At 44.7% G+C, this 12,878-nt stretch overlaps 1 protein-coding gene across 2 annotated transcripts in view; it reads left to right on the top strand.

The window, feature by feature from the left end:
- Positions 1–9,024, top strand: part of LOC139468509 (neuronal acetylcholine receptor subunit alpha-10-like) — a 201,594-nt gene extending 192,570 nt beyond the window's left edge. For both annotated transcript variants that reach the window (XM_071250502.1, XM_071250501.1), the window contains 2 exons: positions 2,073–2,191; positions 4,842–9,024. In XM_071250502.1, coding sequence (XP_071106603.1) covers positions 2,073–2,191; positions 4,842–5,333 — 611 coding nt within the window. In that variant the 3' untranslated portion in view covers positions 5,334–9,024. The remainder of the gene's footprint in view (positions 1–2,072; positions 2,192–4,841) is intronic.
- Positions 9,025–12,878: the final 3,854 nt, after the last annotated feature.

Here is a 12,878-nt window from a genome sequence, read left to right as displayed (position 1 = left end):
TGTCCGTCGTGCGGGTTATCTCAATGTTTGTCCACCATGCGGGTTATCTCAATGTTTGTCCACCATGCGGGTTATCACAGTGTCTGTCCAACATGCGGGTTATCTCAATGTCTCTCCGTCGTGCGGGTTATCTCAATGTCTGTCCACTATGCGGGTTATCACAGATGTCTGTCCACCATGCGTGTTATCTCAATGTCTGTCCATCGTGCGGGTTATCTCAATGTCTGTCCGTAATGCGGGTTATCTCAATGTCTGTCCACCATCCGGGTTATCACAGCTGTCTGTCCACCATGCGGGTTATCTCAATGTCTGTCCATCGTGCGGGTTATCTCAATGTCTGTCCGTCATGCGGGTAATCACAGCTGTCTGTCCACCATGCGGGTTATCACAGCTGTCTGCCCACCATGCCGGGTTATCACACCCGCACTGTTGTATTATTACAGTCGCCCCTGAGCCTACAGGTCTATCTCATCTTCTGTTAACAAAGTTGACTTACACCGCAATATTTATTTATCTAGGGTCATGTGTGTCGGGTGCAGATTCCTCAGGAAAATGAAGTCTTGATACCAGCCCACCTCCCAGAGCCCCGGGGGAGGTCTAGCAAGTATAGTAGTGAATGAATAATATTAAAACCTCTCCAAACAATTTGCTGCCACCGGCTCGTGGCTCCTAGAGCGGGTTCCTCTTGCCGCTAATATGTCGCTGTGTGGCTTATTGCTTGTTTTCCCTTGGAGATATACGATAAGTTATAGCTTTGCTCTACAGAAGATACATCTGCACTAATTAATGTTCGGACCTATACCTCGGGTCGTATAGTGCCATTTAAGATAATCAACGTGTCCCGGATTGGTGGCGAGCTGGTGTCCTTCTGGTGATGTGTTGATGAAAGCTGGCAATGTCATTAGGAATGCGCTGGCAGTATTTGATACAGAAATACCATACTCCATAGAGACTATTTCGAGATAAGCCGTTACAGTATTATTCTGAGAGCACAACAGTTTTGATCAGGATTTGAAAATCGTATCTGATAAATGGGGACTGGAATGTCGCTCTTGTTACGTCGAGGGAGGCATAGCGGAATGTGGGCCGATGTTTGATTGTGATGCCGAGGTTGACTTATGTTTATAGTGGGATGGTCGAGGTGGTGTTCATAGTGGGATTGTCGAGGTGGTGTTTATAGTGGGATTGTCGAGGCTGTGTTCATAGTAGGATTGTCGAGGTGGTGTTCATAGTCGGATTGTCGAGGCTGTGTTCATAGTAGGATTGTCGAGGTGGTGTTCATATTGGGATGGTCGAGGTGGTGTTCATCGTGGGATTGTCGAGATGGTGTTTATAGTGGGATTGTCGAGGCTGTGTTCAAAGTGGGGTTGTCGAGGCTGTGTTCATAGTAGGATTGTCGAGGCTGTGTTCATAGAGGGATTGTAGACGTGGTGTTCACACTGGGATTGTCGAGGTGGTGTTCATAGTTGGATTGTAAACGTGGTGTTCATAGTGGCATTGTAGACGTGGTGTTCATGGTGGGTTTGTCGAGGCTGTATCCATAGTGGCATTGTAGACGTGGTGTTCATGGTGGGTTTGTCGAGTCTGTCTTCATAGTGTGATTGTAGATTTGGTGTTCATGGTAGGTTTGTCGAAGTGGTGTTCATAGTGGGATTGTAGACGTGGTGTTCACAGTAGAAATGTCAAGGTGGTGTTCCTGGTAAAATGTCGAGTTTGTGTCCACAGTAGAACTGTGGCAATGGTGTTCGAGGGACGGGTGTCAAGCTGATGTCCGCGTGTGTGCGTGTATTTGTTGTGTGTAGACGTAAAAACGCGGGTGTGTCCAATGTGTGTTTTTTGCGGGTGTGTCTAAGATGTCTTTTCGCTGTGGTGTTCAAGGTATTATTGTCGTGCAGGTTGTTTTATGGCGACTGTGTCTATTGTTTAAATATCCTTGTGATATCCAGATTGTTTTGCTGCGGCAGTATTGCTGTAGTGACGCCTACCATGGGATGACGTAAAGATGAAGGGAATTGTTGTGTTTAGATTAATCCTTTAGTCATGTATGCTATACCATCTTATTTCTCTTCCAGGAACATTTTTCTGCCTGAACATGACGCTGATCACGCTGTCGACGGTGCTGTCATGTATGGTGGCCAACATGTTTTTCAGAGGAGTCAGGATCAACCGAGCTCCACGATGGCTCCGAGTGGTCAGTATCAAGAAGGCTTGTTGTAGAATGAGAGTGAAAGAATGAGTGAGTTTGATTGCACGCCGCTTTTAGCAATAGTCCAGCAGAATCACGACGGGGGACACCAGAAATGGACTTCACAAATTGTACCCATGTCGGGAATTGAACCCGGGTCTTCGGGGTGACGAGCGAAAGCTTTAACCATAAGGCTACCGACCGCTCCTGTAGAAGGAGACTAGTAGTGTCACGTGCAATAACCAGGGAGACAGACCAAATCTCAAATCAGTTACAGGGAGTGGTTGTTTGCTCAAATGATCCTAATCTGATCCGGCATCCTGGTGTTTGAATGTCTTAAACTCCTATAGTTACAATACAAGATAGTGTTCGTTTACTATTGAGACTGACGCTATGTCTCGTTGTGTTTATCTGTCATTCATAAGCATTTAGTACGGCCAGAAACTCCATCGTTTCTTTAACTGAAATCACTCACTCGTCTCCAGGAACACACAGCTAGCCCGAGGTCCTAGCAATACTAACTGACTTTTTAGACTAATCCTTGTACATGATTTACGAGATCCAGTGGAGTTTCTCACCATGTTAATTGGACATGCCGACACCCTTCCATAAATGAATTGGGTAGCACTGGAGTGTCTTGCTAAATATATACTGCCTTTCGTTACATGTTTGAAAAAATCTTGCTAGCGTCGCTAGAAAATGGTAATTTATGTCTGCTGCGGGCTCAGTGTCTTGTGTTGCGCAAATCAAACTAGGATTACCAGAACAGACAACGTCATCGTGCATACATACAGATACCGCTGAGGTTATACGCGTACTCTAGTAGAGAGACCACATGTCAAATAATACACACATAAATGTTCATAGCTTAATCATTTATAATCTACCAGACGTGGTTGTACAGTGTATTGTCTGTTTGCCATTTAACAAACATTCTCCTAGATTATATAGGTTTCAAGGAGCTATGCACTGTTTGGGAATGGTCCTGGCATCGCATTGCTTTCAGCTTTCAAGGATGAAGGTCCAAGTGAGCATATAGAAGGCACGTTGTCTGTCCGTCGTCTTCTCCGAACTGTCTGAAGAGAATGACCTGACATGCTGGAGGCATGTATCGCCACGTAATAGGAATCTATGGAATCTTAGAATCGCTGCGTTGTGTCCCTGACCAAACCAATGACATAATTATGTCGATATCGCGACATTGTGACAACGCGACATGTTAGCCAATTGTCCAATGTCGTATTGTCGTGTTCAATAAGAAGTTAGATGTTAATTACGCTGCAATTTTAGCATGATTTGTAGCAGTCCATGGGGACTCAGGCCTGTTGATGCCAAGTTAAATGAAGAAACCGCACTTTTTTAGATTTTTTGGGTTTGAAATGATGAAATGATTAATGATGATAAGACGTTTGAAAATTTAACCTTGGTTTTGCCAATATAGCTGAAAGGGACAGTGGGAATCCTAGTGGTTAAAGTGTTCGCTCGTCACGCCGAAGACCCGGGTTCGATTCCCCATATTGATACAAAGTGTGAAGCCCATTTATGGTGTCCCCGCATCGATATTACTGGAATATCTCTAAAAGCGGCGTTAAACCATACTCGCTCACTCACTAGTTTATCAAATGTGGTGATACCTTTTTTGGATGTTTGTTCTCATTGCATTGTTCATTGTTGTTAAGAGAATGATATATTTAACACACTCTTGTCACTCACCAACAGATCACACTACACCAACATTTAAATAAAGCCCTCTTAACAGCCACATTTTCCAGATTGTATATGACTTTCAGTTCAATCATAATGTACATGGTGAACGATGGTGTCTTCGTGTCCCGTATTAACATAGGACGGAGTAGGAGAGGTCCAAAACATGACAATATTGAAATTAGTAAAGTCTGCCATAACAATTTTTAAAACTTCCCTCACGTCTTACATTATACAGATGCTATGGGCACATTGGGGCCCTTATCTTGTCCTTTCCGTTTTTACAAGTTCTGGTTGCGTAGCAACGTACTCTCAAGGATAACTGAATCCTATATACATGATGTTCCTTTTATTCTACGTGTACTAAAACCACTGACTAGCTTATTCGCATACACTCAATGATAACATATATTTTCGTTTTCTTTCCCGTGGAAATCCCTGATTATAAAGTCCCCAGCAACCTATGCTTGTCGGTAGAGGCGACTTAATGGATTAGCTTTCATCCTCTATAACCTGGTTGTTTGCGTGCCATTGACGGCGTGGGATGTTGCTCATAATATCGCCCACTGGATGGTCTTGTCAAAACGTGGCTATCTATGCGTCCATTATATATATTATATATCCCACTGTAGAGATCACATATCATTCCATTGCATCACGTTCATATACGCATACATGCGCACATATTCAGCGGACGGTCGGGTAGTCCAGTGGGTATAGCGTTCGCTCGTCACGCCGAAGGCCCGGGTTTGATTTCCATTGATACAATGTGTGAAGCCTACACCTGTGTCTGCCGTCCAGATATTGCTGGGATAGTGTTAAAAAAGGCTCACACATATGCATCCAGTTCAGGATAGAGGGACATGTGGGATTTTAGTTTCCCTTTATAACATGGCAAAGTAAAAGTACGTCGATGATAAAAGAGTTTTGAAAAAGTCTTCTTTTCTTCCAGTTCATGATCGACGTGGTGGCAAGGGGTTTGTGTCTGCGAAACAAGATTGTCGAGCCAGACTACAGTCCATTCACACCCAAAAAATCTTGGAACACTGGCAGAGTGGGAGGGGAAGCAAGAGGCCAGTACCCATATACAGACATCCGCTTTGCGCAGGTGCGTCTCCTTGACAACGGCGTGGAGGGCAGCAAAAACCAGACAGAAAATGGCGGTGATGCGGGCAGCTACCAGTCAGCAGACGACACGGGCAGGGCGGGAATGGCATCAGGGCCTCTCTTGGACGAGATTAAAGCTATAAGAGATATCCTCGAAAAAGTGAGAGACAAGAAAGCTAAAATGGAGGAAAAAGAGAAATATGTGCGCGAGTGGAGAGTTATCGCGTGTGTGACGGACAGAATGATCTTCATATTTTATTTGTCCGTCAATATTGTCGGCTTGGGGGTGATATTCCTGGGTCAACTGCAGACTCAAGACCCTGCTATGATGGAGTGAAGTCAACGGTGTTCACCATGTGTCCATCAGTTGGACTAGCGATATATTGCTATAGTAACAAGGGTGCAACTGTGTATATAAGACTAAGGCCGCCATTGGTGGCGCGTTGTACATACTGACAAGCAACAAGGACGGACTCAGCATTGACCATGAAGCTTTGAAGAACAGTTGCAATTCATGACGTAAGAGCTTTAATCAATGATACTGTATATAGAAGTAAAGGAAAATGGTGTAGGTGAGAATACAGCTGGACGGTTTGAAGTTATTTGACCATGGCCATGGTCGACCGATACTTTGTACAGACTGGAAGAAACATTCCACTACACACTGTTGATTGTTTGAGGGACATCTCCTCCAAGAGACATCGAATACTACGAACAACGCTGTGAAACTTTCCTCTCTCAAGGCACAGACTGCCTGTGCAGGTGTTACTGCTGCTGTCATCCGTGGCTGCAAACGGAGCCGCAACGTGCGCACCGGCTTCACGACGCCACCACCAACCTGCGGCTCACATGACAAATAATTAGCCATTTGATATCGTCATTCAATTTATACCTGCCACAGATAGGTAGCCTGTCAATGCTCGACAGTCGCTGTAAAATTGTGGATCGTCATTCACTGTTAACCGGTCATTCCTGGCAGATTGTTAGCTATGAAGATGTGTCAATCATCGCAAGCACCTGCCGCGGCAGAGTACAGAGAAATTAATGGTCTCTAACAAGGAAATGCCTTCTGCTGCCTAACTCGGTGTGAATAACATGTTTTCCAAAGTCAGTCGAGCATTTGTCTCCAGGGAAAGATTACCTTAGTATTATGCTAGCGTTCCTCGAGGGAAAGATAAGCGTTGTATTTTGCTAGTATTTCTCCAGGGATAGATAAGAGCGGTGTTACGTTGGCGTTTCTATGCGAAAGATGAGAGCAGCTGTTACGTTTGTGTTTCTCCTGGGAAAGATAAGGGTTGCACTGCATATGTATGGTGACAGTAGGCAACAGAAGGCCTTCCCTCGATCTGTATATATGGCAGGTTATGTATTCAGCATATACACAGGTGTATTTCAACGCGGATTTCATAATGCATTAGCCACACACAAAAACACACATCTTCCGACAGTATATGTATTAGTCCCTGCACCTTTGGTCAGTATACACAACCCTGTACAAATCACGTGATTCTGCTGCCTCGTGGACGTATGGATAGCTGAAAGGACCGTATGCTCACACGTGGTTTACATAGCAGTGAGCGTACAGAAGTCCTGCATGCACATGATATTTTTTTTTGTTCAATGGTCTCCGACCGTACTTCCTGTCCTTCCAAACAATTTAACTTTTAAGGTGTGCCACGTGACAAATCATATGTAAGCCGTTTTCTTTCATGTATTTGACTGTTTAGACAATAAGACAGGAATACCGGTTGTAAGTGTGGGGCATCATTCTGTCTCCTGGCATTTACTTCTGGGAATGTGCAATACTAAGCTACGATATTATTTATTGCCAGTCAAATTATATTCCAAGCATATTAGAACTTCACCCACTGTACAGCATCTTAAAAGTTCAATTTATCAGTTGCACCGCTCTTTCCTGTATGGCGAGGACCTTCTCAGTAGATATTTGACTATGAACATGTACAACTGATGCTGTGATAAACTGTTAAACATTCAACCCACAGTTTTTCGAGGCTTGAGTGCACCATATTTCATCAACGGACATAACTCTATGCAGCGATTTGGACGGCGTATTCCACCAATGTTTTCCAATGTAACCAAATATTTTTGAGGCTCGCCTAGTGGTAGGGCAAAGAGCTGGATTGTTCTCAGCACCTGAAGCACTACCATATCTGTATCTAGTGGAGGTGGACAGGTGCTTGTTGCTGGGCCAGCAGTTGCAGCTGTCTGTATGTAGGGAAGGTAATGTGCTTGTTGCTGGTCCAGTAGATGCATCTAATTGTATGTAGGGAAGTTAAGGTGTTTGTTGCTGGTCTAGTAGATGCATCTGTCTGTATGTAGGGAAGGAAAAGTCCTTGTTGCCGGTCCAGTAGATGCATCTATCTGTATGTAGGGAAGACAAAGTGCTTTTAGCTGGTCCAGCAGATGCATCTGTCTGTATGTAAGGAAGGACAAGTGCTTGTTGCTGGTCCAGTAGATGCATCTATCTGTATGATCTGTATGTAGGGAAGGCAAGGTGCTTGTTGCTGGTCCAGTAGATGCATATATCTGTATGATCTGTATGTAGGGAAGGTAAAGTAATTGTTGCTGGTCCAGTAGATGCATCTATATATATGTAAGTAAGGCAAGGTGCTTGTTGCTGGTCCAGTAGATGCATCTATCTGTATGTAGGGAAGGCAAGGTGCTTGTTGCTGGTCCAGTAGATGCATCTATCTGTATGTAAGGAAGGACAAGTGCTTGTTGCTGGTCCAGTAGATGCATCTATCTGTATGTAGGGAAGACAAAGTGCTTGTTGCTGGTCCAGTAGATGCATCTATCTGTATGTAGGGAAGGCAAGGTTCTTGTTGCTGGTCAAGTAGATGCATCTATCTGTATATAGGGAAGGACAAGTGCCTGTTGCTGGTCCAGTAGATGCATCTATCTGTATGTAAGGAAGGACAGGTGCTTGTTGCTGGTCCAGTAGATGCATCTATCTGTATGTAAGGAAGGACAAGTGTTTGTTGCTGGTCCAGTAGATGCATCTATCTGTATGTAAGGAAGGACAAGTGCTTGTTGCTGGTCCAGTAGATGCATCTATCTGTATGTAAGGAAGGACAAGTATTTGTTGCTGGTCCAGTAGATGCATCTGTCTGTATGTAGGGAAGGCAAGGTTCTTGTTGCTGGTCCAGTAGATGCATCTATCTGTTTGTAGGGAAGGTAAGGTGCTTGTTGCTGGTCCAGTAGATGCATCTATCTGTATGTTAGGAAGGGTGACAGGTGTTTAATGCTGGTCCAGCAGTTGCATCGATATGTACTTAGGAAAAGATGATAGGCAATTGTTGCTGGTTCAGAACGTGCATTGATCTGTATGCAAAGAAGGGTGGAGAGCTTGTTGCTGGTCCAGCAGTTTCTGACAATCCATCTAACTACAGAAGTTAGGAGAACAAGGGCGAGAAAGAATTACGTGGTACTGGTCCATGTGTTTCTCCATCAGAGTCAGGACAGTATGGGTGTATTGGACATTTAACTGTCAGGTACCCTTTTTCACAGACCTTACACGGATATGTACATAACTATGACGTATTGTGGACTTCAGTGGATGTGGATGTTATTGTTTAGTTATCTGTATTCACACAGGAGGTGATTCCGTTTCTAACAGTGACATATACTATATATATGTATCATAACTTTGTTATAGCGACGTTGATTAAATGCTTTATTAGAACGTCTTCACTTTGGCCAGGCAGACATTATTATATTTGTGAACAAACCACTTTCAATTATTTGCAAACACGACTCTTGTCCTGATGATAGTACTTCTCACGCCTCCCTTTCCTACTGCCTCAGACGCGACATTATTTCACTTTTGCCCCCGACCTTTTTCCTAACAGCGAGCACTAGCTGTAACTATCCCCATAGCAAGCGTTATCCCACTACCAGAATGACTAATCTAAAACTCTTTCCTCTCCAAGCCTCCCTGTCGTCATGATTTACCATGACTAACGCTACCCGTGGCACAATCCATATCCTTTTCCTCATCTAACAACACCCATCCCACCCAACTCACCTCACCCCACCTACCCCCAACACCCCAACACCCACCCCACCCCACCTCACCCCACCAGCCTCTCCCCACCCACCCCCAACACCCTAACACCCCAACATCCAACCCCGGCACCCATTGCCTTTCACCAATATGAGGCAACCTCCACTCGCCTTTTCGTTACCGGTATCCACTCCGCACCCCACCTCCTCTCCCCGACACAATAATTATCCCTTTTCTTCCCAACCACGGCATAAATTCCACTGTCCCCACCCACCTTTCTCAGAACACACCACCACTCGTCTTCGCATTGCTTCAGTCTGTTAAGAACCTACTGCTTTTGCAATGCGAGGGAAGCTGACTTCATTCAATCCACTCTTGTATCCCCGCCCCAGACCTCCTCTACATGGGGTGTTAAGTTTCAATATACGGAAGTTTTTTAAACAGAAAACCATAATTTCAAACACACAAATAAACTTTGGATTTCTGCAAGAAAATCAATAGCCTCTTCTAGTAATGTGCGTTAAACGTCCGATCATTCCAAGAGGTCGGTCTATCTGTTATGCAGTATTTGTGATATCGATGTACGGTTTGTCTTTGGTGTCTGTTCAATGTCACATGCCGACAGCTCGTTGTAGAAGGCACAATGCCAAACACTCCCGAATCATCTACAATTCCACTTGCAAATGAACTGCAAATCTTTCCTACTGAATTTCAATAACATATTAGTGTCTATACCGATTGAAACTAAACCGGGTCCAGTGTGAGAAAGTTCCTCGTGGTGCTGTTGCCTTCAACAGCAGTAGTTGTTGTCGTATTACAGGGCTGGTGTCGCAGCTAATGTCCATGCTGTAGCCGTGCTCGTGTTGGAAGTGATCACCCTCCATAGCTCCTTGCAGATCTATTGTGCCCACGCCCAACTTGTATCTGTAGCTCAAGTAGAAGCTGGTTCATTGTTGGGTTTGGTAAGCTGTCAGGTTAGATATAAGTAAAGCTTGCTCCACTTTCATATTTCTACTCCTCTTCCTAACGTCTCGGTAGGAGTCTGTCTGTCCGCCTGTCTGTCGACATGTACGCTTCTGATTCTCGTCTGGCTGGCCGAGTGTGTGGCGAGCAGCCACGTCCTTTGTAGATGTATAAGGCGCCTTTTTCTTCTTTCTTCTCGGTAGCTCAATGTAAGAAAACAGCACTCACGTCATTCACCTTTGACCCTTATTCAGTGGCACACAGGCATTTAACCCCCACACAGTGGCACACTAAAACATAGGGCATTGACACATGATCAATCTCCCCTACCCCCAATAAACAACTACAATCCACACAAAAAAAACACCCAGCTTCCCCAACACACACACACACACACACACACACACACACACACACACACACACACACACACACACACACACACACACACACACACACACACACACACACACACACACACACACACACACTAACGCACTAACACACTAAAACACACTAACGCACTAACACACTAAAACACACACAATAACACCAACACTAACACACTAACACTAACACCAACACTAACACACTACCATCTCTGAGCCGTACATGACTAGACACAATAACCTCCGACCCGGAAATGGTCCTATGCATTGAACCTTGACCCCTACAAGGTGACACGGGCAGACATGGCGTCACACCAACAGCTCTCGGCACAGCAGTATGCAGTGTAAGGAATGTTCAGATTAATGCGTGTTAGCGTCTGGCGATGTTTGGATCTGTATGTCTGTGATTCGAAGTGGATGTCTGTTTTGTTTCTGGAAGCCGACAATATTTGTGATGTGTGATCTATATTGAATAACCCTTCAACAGAGGATTTGTGCAGGTGTTCTTGTAGACAAGGGTCCATACAGTGGAGGAGGAGGCACCTTCAGTTAAATTATTTTGCGAATATCAGTATTTGTAATAATGTTTACATTTCGATTATCTTCATGCTTTTTTAACGTTAGTAGACAGTTATAAGATGAGTCGCCACAAAGCAATACTATATAAGATATGATGCGTGCACTGTATGTGATATCAGTTTTTGAAGCGACCAATTACCACAAGGCAAAGTTAGACTGCGATAGAAATACAGAGATTAGTATTTTCCTCCATCGTAGATAGCATTATTTGTTTCTGCTTTGGGAAATTATCAGTATGTCCTCTCTGTGGAGCAGATGACCTGGTGTGACCGTAGAAGACCCAAGTGAAGTATGTTTGTTCCTGGAACAGATTGGCGACAGATGCATGGTCGTCTGATGTGTCTGTGTGTAGAGCCGATTGTCAGTTGTGTGAATACATGAACCTAACGGATGTGTGTGTGTGTGTGTGTGTGTGCGTGTGTGTGTGTGCGTGTGTGTGTGTGTGTGTGTGTGTGTGTGTGTGTGTGTGTGTGTGTGTGTGTGTGTGTGTGTGTGTGTGTGTGTGTGTGTGTGTGTGTGTGTGTGTGTGTGTGTGTGTGTCGTGCGAATGGAGGGGTCAGACACACACATATATGTGTGTGGCTGTGTGTGGGGGGGTGGGGGGTGGGGGTGGGTGTGTGGGGGGGTGGGGGGGGGGGGAGGCAGACCGTCTGTTGTGCGAATGGCGAATGAAGGGACCTAACTGATGTGTGTGTAGGACAGACGTTCTGTTATGCGAATGAAGGGACCTGACGCACGTGAGTGTGTGTAGGGCAGACTGTCTGTTGTGAGATTAAACTGACCTAACTGATGTGTGTGTAAGGCAGACTGTCTGCTGTGAGATTAAACGGTCCTGTCGGATATGTGTGTAGAGCAGACTGTCTGTTGTGAGAATGAAACAACCCGAATGTGTTTATGTGTAAGGCAGAATAAACGGTGTGTGAATAAACGGAACCGACTGATGTTTGTCCTTTGTAGAGCAGACTGGTATGAGAGTAAACGAACATGACTGACATGTGTCTGTAGGTAGGGCAGATCGTCTTGTGCGTCAAACATATTTAAAGAGTGAGCGCAAGAACTGAAATGTGTCCTAGAATCTTGTAGAAACGTGTAGCATCCATTCGACATATAGTGGTTAGAAAAACTTAAATGTAAGCTGAAATGTGACTATGAGATAAACCTGTAGGCGTTATAAAGCATTGTGGGACTTGGGTGTTCTCGCATGCAATAACACCCGGTAAACGACATTCGTGTCGCTAGCTCCCTCTTTATGAGTGTGTGTGTGTTTAAATGTTTGTCCAATTTCATGTTACAAATTGAGTGTGAAAAGAGTGATGTCCCCTTGGTGCAGGCAGCCATGTACTGTCGCGAATGTGTCCAACACACCCCTACAGATACCCACTGTCCAGCCCCTCCACACAATGACACGCACGGCACTCTACCCTTGAGATTGTTCTTCCACCCCACGCCCAACACAAGCCACCCTTGCCACGCGTGGGTCCACCTAACGTCCACCCCACCTACAAAGCTGTCCGCACTCACCTTCGCTCGCCTAGATCAACGTCACTCCAACATGTCGTTGACAGTCCAGTGCTCAAATGTGTGCCATTATTACAAATTTCATTTTGCACGTTTCAATATCAATATGTAGTTAAATGCAAAAGTTCGGAACAATTCGGGAAAACTGAGCGTTTTTTTACTCAACTGTTTATGTCTTGACGTGGTGATGCTATCGTGAACATGTCTAGTCACGTGACCTCTCGTCTATTTCGCCAACATTGTCGTATATGCCTGTGAAAGCCTAACAGAAAATATTCTCCCCGTACTAATATGAGTTATCTCCCCTTTCAACCATGCTTCTAAAGCGGGTGTTGAATAATATGTCAAGGAACATCAGATGATCCCATTTCACTAACTCTTTTACTGTGGACTTTGCCACCTTCTTCCC

The sequence above is a fragment of the Haliotis cracherodii genome, unplaced genomic scaffold (assembly GCF_022045235.1).
Source record: "Haliotis cracherodii isolate W230 unplaced genomic scaffold, xgHalCrac1.p SCAF_2, whole genome shotgun sequence".
NCBI classification, from domain to species: Eukaryota; Metazoa; Mollusca; class Gastropoda; order Lepetellida; family Haliotidae; genus Haliotis; species Haliotis cracherodii.
This window is presented reverse-complemented; position numbering and strand designations above follow the sequence as displayed.